Source organism: Bufo bufo, chromosome 5 (genome assembly GCF_905171765.1).
Source record: "Bufo bufo chromosome 5, aBufBuf1.1, whole genome shotgun sequence".
Lineage (NCBI taxonomy): Eukaryota > Metazoa > Chordata > Amphibia > Anura > Bufonidae > Bufo > Bufo bufo.
Genome location: NC_053393.1, coordinates 26,419,398 through 26,439,377, shown reverse-complemented (window position 1 = coordinate 26,439,377; position 19,980 = coordinate 26,419,398). Strand labels below are relative to the sequence as shown.

General features: G+C 40.3%; 1 protein-coding gene across 1 annotated transcript in view; it reads right to left on the bottom strand.

Moving 5' to 3' along the window:
* Window positions 1-537: 537 nt before the first annotated feature.
* Window positions 538-19,980, bottom strand: part of KCNK9 (potassium two pore domain channel subfamily K member 9) — a 203,971-nt gene continuing 184,528 nt past the window's right edge. The window contains exon 2 of the mRNA XM_040432260.1: window positions 538-1,379. Within this exon, the coding sequence (XP_040288194.1) occupies window positions 538-1,379 (842 nt within the window). The remainder of the gene's footprint in view (window positions 1,380-19,980) is intronic.

Here is a 19,980-nt window from a genome sequence, read left to right as displayed (position 1 = left end):
TTTTTAGCGGGGCCGCGGAACGGAGCGACGGATGCGGACAGCACACGGAGTGCTATCCGCATCTTTTGCGGCCCTATTGAAGTGAATGGGTCCCTATCCGAGCCGCCAAAACGGCGGCTCAGATGTGGACCCAAACAACGGCCGTGTGCATGAGGCCTTAAATGGATACCCGTCACCTGCTCCTTTTTTTTGTAAAACAAAACATAACTTTAAAAAAAAAAGTTTCTTAGTTCATAACTATGAGCGGCACACAAATTCCCCCCTTTGCTTGTGTGCAACTTTGGAATCGGTATTTGTATATTTTTTTATTACGAAATCCTCTGAAATCCATTTTAACGTAACGTAAGGCATACTTTGCTGGAGTAGAAGGTTCTCATGCTTCATGCTCAAGAATGAGTCTTAGAGAAGGCAGGCTAGAAATGTTTTTGTGTTTTTTTTGTCCCCCCTCTCTGTCTCAATTCCCAAAAAAATAAGGAACAATTAAAGGGCAGAGAGAGAGATAAAATGTTGACCCGTGGCAAAAGAACAAAGGTGACCTTAGATAGACTTTCGCCTTTTCATTAGCCTGTGGTTTTCTGTAAAGCTGTGCAAACCAGGAGAAACAGAGCTAACGGGAGATGGGAAGAGACTGTTTTTTAATGTGCTTGGTGATATTTCTTCAATCTTGTAAGATATAGAATGAAAGTACTGTGGGTTCAGCTTGGAGCTGAATGAATTTTGATGAGATACCACCCTGCTGGTGTACTCATGAGACCTGTAGCACATGCAAGAGCAAACTGACTGAAGGTCTGTAACTTCGGTCTTATATCGAGGCCGACCATGTTGTGAATCTTCTTGGATGTGGATGATCATGCTGCTCCGATTTCCGGCAAGAGATGCCCGTTCCTCTGCATCCCTCCTTTCGTCTTCACTGTTCATGGTTAAAAACCTGAGAACAACTAAGTTAAGAAATGCCCCAATGACTGTCAAACCCACTAGAATGTACATAAAGCTAAAAGCCACGTAGACTGGCTTCTTTTGGAGGGCCCTGTTTTTCTGAAGGGCCACATAGTCTCCAAATCCTATTGTAGTTAAAGTTATAAAGCAATAATAATACGCTTGAAAAAAGCTCCAATCTTCATAATGGGAAAAGGCTGCAGCTCCAATGCATAATGTCCCCATGCAGGAGAAGAAGCCCACTGTCACCATGTTCTCCATTGAGACATCTGTGCTCCTCATGCCGCAGCATTTCTTGATTCTTTTTAGGAGGAACTTCACAAAGGTGTTCATTCGTTCACCAAGGCTCTGGAACATGACCAGGGTAAGAGGGATTCCTAGCACAGCATAGAACATGCAGAACGCCTTTCCAGCATCCGTGCCTGGAGCGGCATGCCCATAACCTAGGAGGAGATACAAGAGATGCTTTAGAATGTGGATACAACCTTCAATGACACTATAAAAAATGTATTCAAAAACAAAATTTTGTGACCCTGTAACAATAGCAAGGTCTAAATATATGCGTCTTTTAATGCTTTCTAAATTGTAGACACTTCACCACATTAAACGCAACCTTCAACGTGAAGTATCGTTGACCTGGTGGACAATTTATCTTATTGTCTTCTACAGGTTGGTAACCTGTACCTGAATGAATGGAAACAGTGGTTGGCAATGCAATCCTGCGTTAAGCATGTTGCTAAGAGGAAGGCAGAAAATTTGTGAGGAGCGGTGTCCAAAACGGCAGCCATTTTGAAACCAAGATAATGTTAAAAATGTGAAAGGGTGCATGTGACATATGTAGTTGATAGAGAATTTGATGAAGAATCTAAATTAGTGCTTAAATGTGACATATCTTTATTCCTGCCAAAGTTATTAATATTTTTTCTCTTTGTTACAGATACAGATATGGCTACTGAGAGATCAACACATGAGGAGAGGACAGAGATTGTGCTGGGAGCACAAAACTCAAGTCATTGCAGCAGATTTCAATGCTCAGCGCTGTAACAGATTACCCATCTGCCATGGCAAAGTTAGCAAATTGAATCTGTTTGTCAAAATTTGGCAAGCAATTTACCAACTATGCCATGGTGGCTGGATGGTCTGCTTGAGTGACCGAGCGTTGAAATCCACTACAATAACTAGGTACTGAGCTCCTCGGAGATCACCGAAATCTCTGTCCTCTCCTCACGTGTTAATATCACAGCCATATCTGTGGTTGTAACAAAAAGAAAATTGTTCATAACTGTGGCAAGAATAAACATATGGATTACTCATCAAATCTTCTATCCAATGCATAAGTCACCTGCACCCCTTCCCATTTGCAAATATCGACTTGGATGAAAGATGGTGTTTTTCAAAATGGCCGCTGTGTTGGATACAACCCTTTGCAGATTTCCCCTTAGCAATATGCCACACACAGTATGACATTCCCAACCACTGGTTTCCATATATTCAGGTGTCTCCATAGATTTGGACCACATTGTAGTATAAGATAGCCTAGTTCACTGAACAAGACCACCATGCTCGAAAGAAATGAAATAGAATAAGAGGACAGCCACCAACAAGATGGACATTATCATTGAGACTATGTACAGATGTATCATTTCTTAACTTTCCTCTTGGTTTCAGATATACCTAGATGAATGGGGTAATTTTAAAAGTTTTGGGGAAGAAAGTGTAAAACTGTTGGTCATTGATTATGCTATAGGTGTCTGCATGAGAATGTATCAAATTTGTTATCATGAGAAATTGGAGTCCTTCATAAATTTTGCAGAGAGATAAGAGTGGACACATCTGTACATGACATCAAGAAGACTCACTATTCCTAGGGTCTCCAGGAGTCAAGAATGACTTATTTTCGAAGAGGTCAACAGAAAGAACTCACAATTGAACAGGTATAACTTTTTGAGACTAATTTTAGCCAATAGGAAAGACATTCCTTGGCTTTACAAGACAACTTAAAAAATACAAACTTGAGACACAAATGTTATAAGGAGGCCAACATTGCTGGGAAGGGCAAACATGCCTTGAAGTCATAGAAGAAGAAGACAATCAGCAACAAGATGGGAGCAAGTGATAACTAATATATTCTGGCCATTAGAAAGCTTGCAGACCAGAAAACAAGTAAAAAAAGAACCAACACCATAGGTCCAATACATGTGGTGACCTAATAATGACATTAAGCGGACAGTATAGTAAAGGTATGTTTCATGGGAACATTAAAACATTTCACTCTGCAATATGTCATCCTCGAAGAGATGTTTGCAACTCCTTGATGCAAAAATTCAAACAAAATTAAGTGCCTACAAGAAAGAATAAGCATAAACATTACATAACAATTTATGGTAAGTAAACCTCCTGCCCTGTTTCCAAAGGAAATCTCAGGCTGTCAGCTATTAATATTAAATGATATCTGGCAAAGGGTAAATAGTTGCATTCATTAAGGACGTTTTCCAGACTCCTGATATTAAAGACGAATCCCAAGTATAAGATGTTAATAACCAATGAGTGATGGTCTGACATACCACATCCTTGCTAATCAGCTGTACCCTGCAGTCTCCAGGCACAGAAACTTGCACTTTCAATGGAATAGGAAGCAGAGCTCCATTCAGTGAAGTGGCCATGCAGTTATTGCAGCAAAGCTCCCATTCATTTCAATTGTTCTATAATACTTCTCCAATGTACAACAATGTATCTACCACTACAACATCCCCAAGATCAAGAAAAAAGCTAATATTATACTGCTCCTATGTACAAGAATATAACTACTATAATACTGCTCCTATGTACAAGAATATAACTACTATAATACTGCCTCCTGTGTACAAGAATATAACTACTATAATACTGCTCCTATGTACAAGAATATAACTACTATAATACTGCCTCCTGTGTACAAGAATATAACTACTATAATACTGCTCCTATGTACAAGAATATAACTACTATAATACTGCTCCTATGTACAAGAATATAACTGCTATAATACTGCTCCTATGTACAAGAATATAACTACTATAATACTGCTCCTATGTACAAGAATATAACTACTATAATACAGCTTCTATGTACAAGACTATAACTACTATAATACTGCTCCTATGTACAAGAATATAACTACTATAATACTGCTCCTATGTACAAGAATATAACTACTATAATACTGCTCCTATGTACAAGAATATAACTACTATAATACTGCTCCTATGTACAAGAATATAACTACTATAATACAGCTTCTATGTACAAGACTATAACTACTATAATACTGCTCCTATGTACAAGAATATAACTACTATAATACTGCTCCTATGTACAAGAATATAACTACTATAATACAGCTTCTATGTACAAGACTATAACTACTATAATACTGCTCCTATGTACAAGAATATAACTACTATAATACTGCTCCTATGTACAAGAATATAACTACTATAATACTGCTCCTATGTACAAGAATATAACTACTATAATACTGCTCCTATGTACAAGAATATAACTACTATAATACAGCTTCTATGTACAAGACTATAACTACTATAATACTAACTTCTACGTACAAGAATATAACTACTATAATACTGCTCCTATATACAAGAATATAACTACTATAATACTGCCTCCTATATACAAGACTATAACTACTATAATACTGCTCCTATGTACAATAATATAATTACTATAATACTGCTCCTATGTACAAGAATATAATTACTATAATACTGCCTCCTATGTACAAGAATATAACCACTATAATACTGCCTCCTATATACAAGAATATAACTACTATAATACTGCTCCTATGTACAAGAATATAACTACTATAATACTGCTCCTATATACAAGAATATAACTACTATAATACTGCCTCCTATGTACAAGAATATAGCTACTATAATACTGCCTCCTATGTACAAGAACATAACTACTATAATACTGCTCCTATGTACAAGAATATAACTACTATAATACTGCTCCTATATACAAGAATATAACTACTATAATACTGCCTCCTATGTACAAGAACATAACTACTATAATACTGCTCCTATGTACAAGAATATAACTACTATAAAACTGCTCCTATGTACAAGAATATAACTACTATAATACTGCTCCTATGTACAAGAATATAACTACTATAATACTGCCTCCTATGTACAAGAATATAACTACTATAATACTGCCTCCTATGTACAAGAATATAATTACTATAATACTGCCTCCTATGTACAAGAATATAACCACTATAATACTGCCTCCTATATACAAGAATATAACTACTATAACACTGCTCCTATGTACAATAATATAACTACTATAATACTGCTCCTATGTACAAGAATATAACTACTATAATACTGCTCCTATATACAAGAATATAACTACTATAATACTGCCTCCTATGTACAAGAATATAACTACTATAATACTGCTCCTATGTACAAGAATATAACTACTATAATACTGCCTCCTATGTACAAGAATATAACTACTATAATACTGCCTCCTATGTACAAGAATATAACTACTATTATACTGCTCCTATATACAAGAATATAACTACTATAATACTGCTCCTATATACAAGAATATAACTACTATAATACTGCCTCCTATATACCAGAATATAACTACTATAATACTGCCTCCTATGTACAAGAATATAACTACTATAATACTGCTCCTATGTACAAGAATATAACTACTATAATACTGCCTCCTGTGTACAAGAATATAACTACTATAATACTGCTCCTATGTACAAGAATATAACTACTATAATACTGCTCCTATGTACAAGAATATAACTGCTATAATACTGCCTCCTATGTACAAGAACATAACTACTATAATACTGCTCCTATGTACAAGAATATAACTACTATAATACAGCTTCTATGTACAAGACTATAACTACTATAATACTGCTCCTATGTACAAGAATATAACTACTATAATACTGCTCCTATGTACAAGAATATAACTACTATAATACTGCTCCTATGTACAAGAATATAACTACTATAATACTGCTCCTATGTACAAGAATATAACTACTATAATACAGCTTCTATGTACAAGACTATAACTACTATAATACTGCTCCTATGTACAAGAATATAACTACTATAATACTGCTCCTATGTACAAGAATATAACTACTATAATACAGCTTCTATGTACAAGACTATAACTACTATAATACTGCTCCTATGTACAAGAATATAACTACTATAATACTGCTCCTATGTACAAGAATATAACTACTATAATACTGCTCCTATGTACAAGAATATAACTACTATAATACTGCTCCTATGTACAAGAATATAACTACTATAATACAGCTTCTATGTACAAGACTATAACTACTATAATACTAACTTCTACGTACAAGAATATAACTACTATAATACTGCTCCTATATACAAGAATATAACTACTATAATACTGCCTCCTATATACAAGACTATAACTACTATAATACTGCTCCTATGTACAAGAATATAATTACTATAATACTGCCTCCTATGTACAAGAATATAACCACTATAATACTGCCTCCTATATACAAGAATATAACTACTATAATACTGCTCCTATGTACAAGAATATAACTACTATAATACTGCTCCTATATACAAGAATATAACTACTATAATACTGCCTCCTATGTACAAGAATATAGCTACTATAATACTGCCTCCTATGTACAAGAACATAACTACTATAATACTGCTCCTATGTACAAGAATATAACTACTATAATACTGCTCCTATGTACAAGAATATAACTACTATAATACTGCTCCTATATACAAGAATATAACTACTATAATACTGCCTCCTATGTACAAGAACATAACTACTATAATACTGCTCCTATGTACAAGAATATAACTACTATAAAACTGCTCCTATGTACAAGAATATAACTACTATAATACTGCTCCTATGTACAAGAATATAACTACTATAATACTGCCTCCTATGTACAAGAATATAACTACTATAATACTGCCTCCTATGTACAAGAATATAATTACTATAATACTGCCTCCTATGTACAAGAATATAACCACTATAATACTGCCTCCTATATACAAGAATATAACTACTATAACACTGCTCCTATGTACAATAATATAACTACTATAATACTGCTCCTATGTACAAGAATATAACTACTATAATACTGCTCCTATATACAAGAATATAACTACTATAATACTGCCTCCTATGTACAAGAATATAACTACTATAATACTGCTCCTATGTACAAGAATATAACTACTATAATACTGCCTCCTATGTACAAGAATATAACTACTATAATACTGCCTCCTATGTACAAGAATATAACTACTATAATACTGCTCCTATATACAAGAATATAACTACTATAATACTGCTCCTATATACAAGAATATAACTACTATAATACTGCCTCCTATATACAAGAATATAACTACTATAATACTGCCTCCTATGTACAAGAATATAACTACTATAATACTGCTCCTATGTACAAGAATATAACTACTATAATACTGCCTCCTATGTACAAGAATATAACTACTATAATACTGCTCCTATGTACAAGAATATAACTACTATAATACTGCCTCCTATGTACAAGAATATAACTACTATAATACTGCTCCTATGTACAAGAATATAACTACTATAATACTGCTCCTATGTACAAGAATATAACTACTATAATACTGCTCCTATGTACAAGAATATAACTACTATAATACTGCCTCCTATGGACAAGAATAGAACTACTATAATACTGCTCCTATGTACAGGAATATAACTACTATAATACTGCTCCTATGTACAAGAATATAACTACTATAATACTGCTCCTATGTACAAGAATATAACTACTATAATACTGCCTCCTATGTACAAGAATATAACTACTATAATACTACCTCCTACGTGATATGAATAATAATGTGGATCCAGCAGGAGAAATTTGACATCACTTTGGAGCTTTCATCCATCATTTCAGGTTCGGCTGTCATACTATGAACCTTTTCTTCAGCCTCTCCTGACTTCTGCCTCCATCACATGGTAATAATAAGTGGTAAATATCACATAATAGAATTACTGGTATAATGAATATAGTCAGGTGGTGTAACCTGATCCCTCAGCTCGTCTGCAGGTTGGCTCTGATGAAGACATTTTAACATTCATGCTGAGTAGTTTGACAGGGCAGATTTCAGGAATGGCAGATGTGACACTGGCGCTGATTTTCTGTTTAAAACCCCATTGAAGTCTGTGGGAGAAACTACTGTACATGAAGTGCGAAATATCACAAATGTATTTATTGTATGCACTTATATATCGCAGACATATTCCGCAGCGCTTTACAGACATTGACATCACACTGTCCCCAATGGGGTTCACAATCTATGTTCCCCATCAATATGTTTGGAGTGTGGAAGGAAACCGGAGAACCCGGAGGAAACCCATGCAAGCACAGGGAGGACCTACAAACTCAATGTAGATGTTGTCCCTGGTCAGATTTGAACCCAGGACACCAGTGCTAACCACTGAGCCAGCATGCTGCCGCAAACAACTGACATGCTGAGAATTTCAAAATCCGTAAGGCGAGTCAATTTCTGCACATAGAAAAAATGCAGTCGTGGCCAAAAGTTTAGAGAATTAGATAAATATTGGAAATTGGAAAAGTTGCTGCTTAAGTTTTTATAACAGCAATTGATCAGATGAATTGCATAGTCCTTCTTTGCCATGAAAATTAACTTAATCCCAAAAAAAACTTTCCAGTGCATTTCATTGCTGTCATTAAAGGACCTGCTGAGATCATTTCAGTAATCGTCTTGTTAACTCAGGTGTTGACGAGCACAAGGCTGGAGATCATTATGTCAGGCTGATTGGGTTAAAATGGCAGACTTGACATGTTAAAAGGAGGGTGATGCTTGAAATCATTGTTCTTCCATTGTTAACCATGGTGACCTGCAAAGAAACGCGTGCAGCCATCATTGCGTTGCATAAAAATGGCTTCACAGGCAAGGATATTGTGGCTACTAAGATTGCACCTCAATCAACAATTTATAGGATCATCAAGAACTTCAAGTAAAGAGGTTAAATTCTTGTTAAGAAGGCTTCAGGGCGTCCAAGAAAGTCCAGCAAGCGCCAGGATCGTCTCCTAAAGAGGATTCAGCTGCGGGATCGGAGTGCCACCAGTGCAGAGCTTGCTCAGGAATGGCAGCAGGCAGGTGTGAGCGCATCTGCACGCACAGTGAGGCCAAGACTTCTGGAAGATGGCCTGGTGTCAAGAAGGGCAGCAAAGAAGCCACTTCTCTCCAAAAAAAATATCAGGGACAGATTGATCTTCTGCAGAAAGTATGGTGAATGGACTGCTGAGGACTGGGGCAAAGTCATATTCTCCGATAAAGCCTCTTTCCGATTGTTTGGGGCATCTGCAAAAAGGCTTGTCCGGAGAAGAAAAGGTGAGCGCTACCATCAGTCCTGTGTCATGCCAACAGTAAAGCATGCTGAGACCATTCATGTGTGGGGTTGCTTCTCATCCAAGGGAGTGGGCTCACTCACAATTTTGCCCAAAAACACAGCCATGAATAAAGAATGGTACCAAAACACCCTCCAACAGCAACTTCTTCCAACAATCCAACAACAGTTTGGTGAAGAACAATGCATTTTCCAGCACGATGGAGCACCGTGCCATAAGGCAAAAGTGATAACTAAGTGGCTCGGGGACCAAAACGTTGACATTTTGGGTCCATGGCCTGGAAACTCCCCAGATCTTAATCCCATTGAGAACTTGTGGTCAATCCTCAAGAGGCGGGTGGACAAACAAAAACCCACTAATTCTGACAAACTCTAAGAAGTGATTATGAAAGAATGGGTTGCTATCAGTCAGGAATTGGCCCAGAAGTTGATTGAGAGCATGCCCAGTCGAATTGCAGAGGTCCTGAAAAAGAAGGGCCAACACTGCAAATACTGACTCTTTGCATAAGGCCTCATGCACACGACCGTTGTGTGCATCCGTGGCCGTTGATCCGTTTTCCGTGATTTTCTGCGGACCCATTGAGTGATCCGTGTTTCCTGTCCGTCAAAAAAATATGACCTGTCCCATTCTAGTCAATGGGTCCGTGAAAAAACACGGATACACACAAGATTGGCATCCGCGTCCGTGGCCGTTGGCAACTTTCACACAGACGGATTGCAGATCCGTCTGCATAAAAGCTTTTTCATATATGAGTTTTCACTTCGTGAAAACTCATATCCCACAGTATATTCTAACACAGAGGCATTCCCATAGTGATGGGGACGCTTCAAGTTAGAATATACTACGAACTGTGTACATGACTGCCCCCTGCTGCCTGGCAGCACCCGATCTCTTACAGGGGGCTGTGATCCGCACAATTAACCTCTCAGGTGCCGCACCTAACGGGTTAATTGTGCGTATCATAGCCCCCTGTAAGAGATCAGGTGCTGCCAGGCAGGAGGGGGCAGACCCCCTCCCTCCCCAATATTATATTCATTGGTGGCCAGTGCGGCCCCCCTCTCCCCCCCCCCCAGTTAAAATCACGTTTCGAATCTCCCATCATTGGTGGCCAGTGCGGCCTCACATCTCCCCCCCCCTTGTTAAAATCACGTTCCCCCTATTCTAACCATCACCATGGGAACGCCTCTGTGTTAGAATATACTGTCGGATCTGAGTTTCACGATCTAACTCAAATCCGATGGTATATTCCAACATAGAGGCGTTCCCATGGTGATGGGGACGCTTCAAGTTAAAATATACCATCGGATTGGAGAAAACTCCGATCCTATGGTATATTAACTCCTGACTTTACATTGAAAGTCAATGGGGGACGGATCCATTTGCAATTGCACCATATTGTGTCAACGTCAAACGGATCCGTCCACATTGACTTGCATTGTAAGTCAGGACGGATCCGTTTGGCTCCGCACGGCCAGGCGGACACCGTGGATCCTCCAAAAATGAAGGAAGACCCACGGACGAAAAAACGGTCACGGATCACGGACCAACGGAACCCCGTTTTGCGGACCGTGAAAAAATACTGTCGTGTGCATGAGACCTAAATGTCATGTAATTGTCGATAAAAGCCTTTGAAACGTATGAAGTGCGTGTAATTATATTTCACTACATCACAGAAACAACTGAAACAAAGATCTAAAAGCAGTTTAGCAGCAAACTTTGTGAAAACTAATATTTTGGTCATTCTCAAAACTTTTGGCCACGACTGTACATACATTAAATTACTTATATGTACTAATCCTAAATTACATCCTGTATTATACTCCAGAGCTGCACTCACTATTCTGTTGGTGCAGTCACTGTGTACATACATTACTTATCCTGTACTGATCCTAAATTACATCCTGTATTATATCCAGAGCTGCACTCACTATTCTGCTGGTGCAGTCACTGTGTACATACATTACTTATCCTGTACTGATCCTGAGTTACATCCTGTATTTTACTCCAGAGCTGCACTCACTATTCTGCTGGTGCAGTCACTGTGTACATACATTACTTATCCTGTACTGATCCTGAGTTACATCCTGCATTATACTCCAGAGCTACACTCACTATTCTGCTGGTGAACTCACTGTGTACATACATTGTATCAGGGATGCTCAACCTGCGGCCCTCAAGCTGTTACAAAACTACAACTGAGTTCCCCGCATGTCCTAATAGCTGTAGGTTGTCCAGCCATACTGGGACTTGTAGTTTTGCAACAGCTGGAGGGCCGCATATTGGGCATCGCTGCATTACATTATTGATCCTGTACTTCCCAGTTGCTCCAGAGCTGCACTCACTATTTATTTGTTAAAAAATAGTCACGTTTTCTATATCAAATCTAGGGTTTCTCCGGATATGGTAAAGAAATACAGTAGCTCAAGAGCTTGCCAGGGTATGTGCCGTAAGTGCTGGGTGCCAACCACTCTGCCTTGCTCTAAGGCCTCATTCACATATCTGTCAAGGAGATCCGGCTTCCTATCCCGGCACAAATGCCGGATGTCGCCGGACACAGAAACGTTGCATGCAACGTTGTTTTCTCCATCTGAAACCTGATCACGGTCGGACCTCATTACAGTCAATAAGGATCTGGTGGTGAGCAAAAAATCTGGCAATGCTGGATCCTTAGAGATCCGGCAGGCTGCTCTGTGCCAGAAAAGCCTGCCGGATCTCCTTGATGGATATGTGAATGAGGCCTTAGAGAACAAACTGAATCTTTGCCTTGGGTGACAGGAAGGCTCGCTGTGCCCCAGGTATGGTCCTGATTGCTTTGACCACGCCAGGCCACCAGCATCCATAGCACAGTTACTGGTCTTTGGAATTGTGCTATGGAAGGAAACGATAGGTTCAGATCTTCAATGTTTGTTACAATGTGTCAGTTCTGTATCTACTCTCTCCTTCCAGTCCGCCATCTCTGCTATTTAATATGTGGAAGGCTGGCAAGAGACAAAGGCTTCTTCTGACAGCCTTAAAATGCTAATTAAAACACATGCTTGCTGGTTAAAGTCTGATCCATTTCCAATGCGCGACATGTGCTCCTCAGTGCAGGAATTCAACCGAATTCAAGTCGTACGTTTTCTATAAATAGCAACAAAATTGTCCAAGCCCACAGAATGATGAAGCCGAAATGATTTGTATCTGAGCAGCAAGGAGAGGATACAGTCTTAATAAGAGGATCGGGAGATGATGAAAACTCCATACGCATCAAGTCATGCCAACGCTAGAGGTTATCAGGAGAGATGAGCAGATACGAAGACTTCCCGATTCTCCCCACACTCGGGAATTAGCAGATCCTGATAATGAGAATGACCTAAGGTCATTCTCATTATTGGAATCTGTCTCCTAGATGACTCCATCCTTTACTTGATAGTAAGGGGACATTGGGGGTGATGATGCACATGCCTATAAGAGGCATGGGTTCCCCTCTGGCATGTTTGCACTTTCGAATGCAGCACCCTGCTCCAAGAGTCACATTATACTGGCCCACCAGAGTACCAGAGAATTCTTTGGTGGGCCCAGTTGCTGAATCTATAGAGGGTCCCAAAGGTCCAGGATATAAATTGCATTTGGAGCTGCTTTTGGAGCCAATCCCTTGACACAAGGGTTACAAAACCTATTAAACTTGTTGATGATATAGAGTTTGGGCCCCCGAGAATAATTAGCCACCACTAGATGGGGCTGGTGTCACCCTCAATATAAAAGGGGGCACAACGTTCTAGATCCAGTGTTCATTCCTGTCTAGTCGATGTCCAGGCAGCAATCAGAACACAACACATGCAAAATGTAGTAGCTGATACTCAAGCTCATTCTGGACCTGGGTCCACCCAGGATAGAGCCACAACATCTACAGCAAGCCAGCCAGATAAAAGTAGAGCATAGTGGAAGTTCGGTAGAGATAAGTGGCTAAAAAGGACTCATAAGCACTATGGCACCCATGTCCAGGAGAAGAGTCAGACGCCTAGATGCACACCTGAACAGTCTGAATAAACACCTAAACAGTCCGATCACCTGTGTAACTTTCCACATCTCAAGTTGAAAAAGTGGACTAGCAACCTGTACAATGAATGTTGCAGAAGTGGTAGCCTGTGACTGAGGGGAACGCCATTTTTTTTGCAAGATATTTCATAAAATATGGATGCTACGGTGCAAGTCAGTTTACAAAGTGCAGAGTGCAGCGTAAGAAATATTACTTCAATTATTTTAGGGACACCTTTTGGCCTATTCATACCTGTGCAGCCATGAGAACTGTAATATCTGAGGATACTGCATTCCTGTTTAACATCAGTCATTCTCTTGCATGTAAAACGTGTCCTGATCTGTTTGCATTTGAATCCTCCAGTAAAAATACTGCTTGGCTGCACAACTGTCTCTTCATTGTTACATTTACACCGCAAGGTGCTGGCGTCACAACAACAGGACCCTGTCTCGCACCGTAAAATCATCAACATCAAGGGCACCTCAACCTCCATCAGGCAGAAGGGTTTCAAGATCCGGAGTGTGCCCCCAAGGGAAGAACCATCACGCCCTTCCCGTCACTGCATGCCGAAGCTTTAGAACAGTGAGTACAACTACTACCACTACATCCGGCCACATCGGCACGCACGCCCCTGTGCCACATTCTGGTGAACCCACCATTACCTTTCCGCGAATTTCGCATAATACAAATTCAAAAGATTCCCACAATATGCTGGAAAATCCCTTAACAAGTTTCAATTAACATCACAACCTGTGGGTGGCCGGATAGAGAAGCATCATATAGCATGGACAACTCCCGACAGAGTGTCGTCAAGTCATGTTTTATTTTTCAACGCTGGTCATCTGGTGCCACACATCTCAAGATATGAGGGATCCATGAGGAAGGACATATCTGTAGGCAATGACTTACGGTAAGTTCATGGCTGTGATCTGGCCCCATCACTCAGACCAAAAGGCATTCACGGAAGAGAGTGGGCCACATAACAAAGACCAAAATGCCCTCCTCCCAATAAAGTGCTGGGTTTTGCCATCCAAACAGAAGGACCTGCTGTAAGTTTGCCCCTCCACACCCTTTCCATGATTCTTGGGAAAATTTTGGACATGGTCCCGGCAGTTCTCATTACAGAACTACAGGGGCCACACAGAATGGACCTCCTATGTCTATGGTACGGTATGTATGCCCTTAGCCAGATTGCCGCTGTAAACCTACAGAGGCGCCACGTCTTGCATGTGAAACTGGCCCATTCTAAATGATATCACACTATGAACAGGGACCTGAGCAGACGTAGAGACCTTACTGTTATCAGATGGTATACTGATACCGGAATACTGCCAAACAATACTTCCATACACCTCCCACACAATACTACCATTGAGTGCCTAAATAATACTTTCATACAGTGCTAAATAATACTCCAGTCAAGGCCAAGACAATAGTTATATTTACTGCCTAACTAATACTGCTATACAATGCTAAATAATGCTTCCATACGTTGTCCACACAATACTACTGTACCATACAGCACCAAATAATACTATCACGCCATTCCCAAACAGTACTAATATTTAATGCTTTTAAAATACAGCAATACAGTACCAAACAATGCTTCCATACCATGCCCACATAATATTCTCTTCATTGCCTAAATAATATGACCATACAATGTCCACATAATGTCATTCAGTGACCAAATAATCTGGCTATACAGTATCAAACACCACTCCAAAACAACGCCCACATAATACTACAATTCAGCGCCTAAATAACCTGACTATGCAGCACCAAATAATACTGTACTTCCAAAGACTGCCAAAATAATACTATTATTCATTGCCTAAACACTACTGCCATGCAGTACCAAATAATAATGTACTTCCAAACAATGCCCAAATAATACTATCACTTATTGCCTAAATGCAACGGGCACCTCCCCCTAGGGCCCTCTATATAATGTGTCCCAGGTGTAGGAAATGTCCCTTTATGTGTGTCACGATGCTCCTACCTGGATACCACTGGACCCCAGGCTTTGGCTCCGAAGCAATAAATAAAGGGAATAATTGAGGGATTAAGGAAGAACTTGAGTCCAGACCTTGAGATGAAGTTCAATGGCAGCTTTACTTGAGTAAACGTTTTTCCAAAACAGATTTCAGGCTTTATCTTGGTTCCAGCAGGCTTTAGCATTAAAATGGCAGGCAAACTCAACTCTGCTATATCTGACTCTGCTGTCCTGACAAGCTTAATTAGTGTCTTTGCTTACTTTGTGATGCTGTGCTTCACTCTTTGGTCGGGCTTATGTTCAGCCAAGGGATGTGATGGAATCCGGTGAGCTCCAACATGGAGTCCCTACCAACACACACACTATCATTAGCACTAAAACCAGTTCTGACTGGTCCCCACCCTATCTCCAGGAAATAGGACTCGCCCACTTCTCTCCAGAGGGGGGTTAGAATGGAATGGTTAGCTCCATTCTACATAATTACAGATCTGACGGGTTTACTGCCACCTGCTGGTGAACCAGGCACATTACATGTTATAAACAGTTGCAAACATTATTATAGAGGCACATTATGGAGAGGACCTGGAACATAATGCATAGATGACTTCATGTTAGACCATTAAGGACAGTAGCAGGGTGTAGGAGCGTCAACACCACTCGGGGGTGTTACATAAATAATACAGCCATACAGTACCAAACAACACTTTCATATATTACCCTCATAATGCTGTGATTGAGTGACGGAATAATAATACAGCCATACAGCACCAATTAATACTTCCTTTACACAGTGCCCACATAACACTGCCATACAGTGCCAGACAACACTTCCATACGTGCTCACATAATACTATCATTCATTGGCTAAATAATACATTCATACATGCCTACACAATATTAAATGAAACCGCCATGCAACACTGAAATAGTGGAGAGTTTAAAAGGGTTTTCCGAGACTTTACTACTGATGACCGATCCTCTGAATAGATCATCAGTATCTGGACGGTGGGGGTCTGACATGCTGGACCCCCGCCGATCAGCTGTTTGAGAAGGCACTGAGGCTCCTGGCCTTCTCCATGCTCACCAAGGACAGCGCAGTACATTATATAGCGGCTGTACTTAGTATCGCAGCTCAGCCCCATTCACTTCCATAAGGCTGAGCTGCGCCTAGTCCATGTGCCCGATGAATGTGACATTAAGAGAAGGCCGCAGCGCTACTGCAAGCGCCAGTTCCTTCTCAGGTAGCTGATCAGTGAGGGTCCCAAGTCTCGGACCCCCACGATCAGATACTGATGACCTATCCAGTAAAGTCTTGGAAAACATCTTTAAAGGTAAAGTCCAGGTTGCTGCGGGGATCCCGTCCTTGGGCATTAACCAATTGTCAAATTAATCACCTCCAAAAAAGAAAACGCCCTGGGTGTGCATTTTTATTTATTTTTCTACCAAGTGGTATGCTGCAATACTACGGCTTCTGTCATGAGTAAGGGTCTGCATGTAATGACCTGAAACGCGTAGACGCTATTGTCTGTGTGCATGACTTTTTATCTTTTAGCATAAATAAAGTGCGGACATTTATGGAAGCTGGGTTCCTCCGTATTTTCCAGATTGGTACACCCGATCCCTGCTTCTGGAAATTACAGGTGAGCGGGACTCTTGCTTTACATTCAGGCTACATGCACACGACCGTTGTGTATTTTGAGGTCCGCAAATTGCGGATCCGCAAAACACGGATGGCGTCCATGGGCGTTCCGCAATTCGCGGAACGGCACGGACAGCCATTGATATAACTGCCTATTCTTGTCCGCAAAACGGACAAGAATAAGACAGGCTTGTTGGGGGTTTTTTGCGGGACCACGGAACGGAGCAACGGATGCGGACAGCACACGGAGTGCTGCACGCATCTTTTGCAGGCCCCATTGAAGTGAATGGGTCCGCATCCGAACCGCAAAAACTGCGGCTCGGATGCGGACCAAAGCAACGGCCGTGTGCATGAGGCCTTATACTAAGGTTATGTAGAAGGAGTCAATGTCATGTTGTGTCACTATGTAGCCTGTGGTTGCAGATAGGTAATGGACCTCCTCACCTCCGGAGGCAGCGTCCTGTAGTCACTTCTGGGGAAGAAAAAAAAAAAACATGCTCTTTGCTCCATTCCTGACCTAACAGATCTCATCTAAATCTCCCGCTTGTTGCTCGGCATTGGCTGCAGACCTTGGTTGCTCATCCAGCATGCACAATCCATAGCGCCGCTGATTACAATACTGCAGATGCCTCCATGTATTGTGCTGTGCATCTGTAACAGTGTCACGTTCAGCATCTCACGGCAGAGTGAGTAACACTGGTGAGTCATAGCAAACTCTGCGCGCAGTGTGATTTTTTAAGGAAATACCACTGATGAAATAGCTGTAACGCATTTATCGGCAGCCCTTGTGTCACTTACGCTTTTTATGTATTATGTAATTATAGCCTCATGCATATTCCTATCGTAATAGGGAAAAACCCAAGCAAAAAAGGTGCCGCTACTCAGGATCAGGGGGACATGGTATTTTCTGCCCTGAAACACTCCTAAGTGGTCTTATAGAACTTACAGAGCGACTGTCAGCAGGATCAACCCTATTAAGTCAGTCTTACTGCCTGGCAGGTTTGATTCTGTTAGTTAAAATGATACCTGCCTTGTGAAAATCAGATGCATCATTCCTGGAAGAAAAAAAAAAGACTTTTATTCTTTGTGCAATGATGGGCTTCAGTGTATGTAGGGGTGAAGCGTATCTTCTGTTCTGGCCGCGCCCCTTGGCGCACTGGAGCCCTCTTTTGGATAAAAAATAAGGCATTGCCGAGAAAGGCAGGTGTTATTTTAATCAGCGGAATCAACCCTGCCAGGCAGTTTGTCTGATTTATTTTATTTGATAGGGTTGTTCCTGCTGACAGGTACTTTTTTAAAAATGGTATTCCTATCCGAGACATTTATGGTACATAAGCGTTTATCCTTAATTTATGTAAATTTAGCTAACGACTCCAATTTTTTGAATTCCACACATTCTCACCATGTGTAAGAAAAATCCTCAACACGTTGCCAATTACATCACACATACAGCACAAACAGCTCCCTACAGAGTATTACAAAAGTATTTATCTCACACAACACAGAGGAAAGGTAAGGAAGGATACATCTGTAGATTCACAACAGTGCCATAAATGTCTGATAAGTGGAGAGTGCTGGAGAATGGAGACCCTCATCCCAATTCTGGAGTAGAGGTGTATTATCCCTGTACTGTGACATCACTGTGTTTATTATCCCCGTACTGTGACATCACTGTGTTTATTATCCCTGTACTGTGACATCGCTGTGTTTATTATCCCTGTACTGTGACATCACTGTGTTTATTATCCCTGTACTGTGACATCACTGTGTTTATTATCCCTGTACTGTGACATCGCTGTGTTTATTATCCCTGTACTGTGACATCACTGTGTTTATTATCCCTGTACTGTGACATCGCTGTGTTTATTATCCCTGTACTGTGACATCACTGTGTTTATTATCCCTGTACTGTGACATCTCTGTGTTTATTATCCCTGTACTGTGACATCACTCTGTTTATTATCCCTGTACTGTGACATCACTGTGTTTAGTATCCCTGCACTGTGACATCACTGTGTTTATTATCCCTGTACTGTGACATCACTGTGTGTATTATCCCTGTACTGTGACATCGCTGTGTTTATTATCCCTGTACTGTGACATCACTGTGTTTATTATCCCTGTACTGTGACATCGCTGTGTTTATTATCCCTGTACTGTGACATCATTGTGTTTATTATCCCTGTACTGTGACATCACTGTGTTTATTATCCCTGTACTGTGACATCACTGTGTTTATTATCCCTGTACTGTGACATCACTGTGTTTATTATCCCTGTACTGTGACATCACTGTGTTTATTATCCCTGTACTGTGACATCACTGTGTTTATTATCCCTGTACTGTGACATCACTGTGTTTATTATCCCGGTACTGTGACATCACTGTGTTTATTATCTCTGTACTGTGACATCACTGTGTTTATTATCCCTGTACTGTGACGGCACTGTGTTTATTATCTCTGTACTGTGACATCACTGTGTTTATTATCTCTGTACTGTGACATCACTGTGTTTATTATCTCTGTACTGTGACATCACTGTGTTTATTATCCCTGTACTGTGACATTACTGTGTTTATTATCTCTGTACTGTGACATCACTGTGTTTATTATCCCTGTACTGTGACATCGCTGTGTTTATTATCCCTGTACTGTGACATCACTGTGTTTATTATCCCTGTACTGTGACATCACTGTGTTTATTATCCCTGTACTGTGACATCGCTGTGTTTATTATCCCTGTACTGTGACATCGCTGTGTTTATTATCCCTGTACTGTGACATCACTGTGTTTATTATCCCTGTACTGTGACATCGCTGTGTTTATTATCCCTGTACT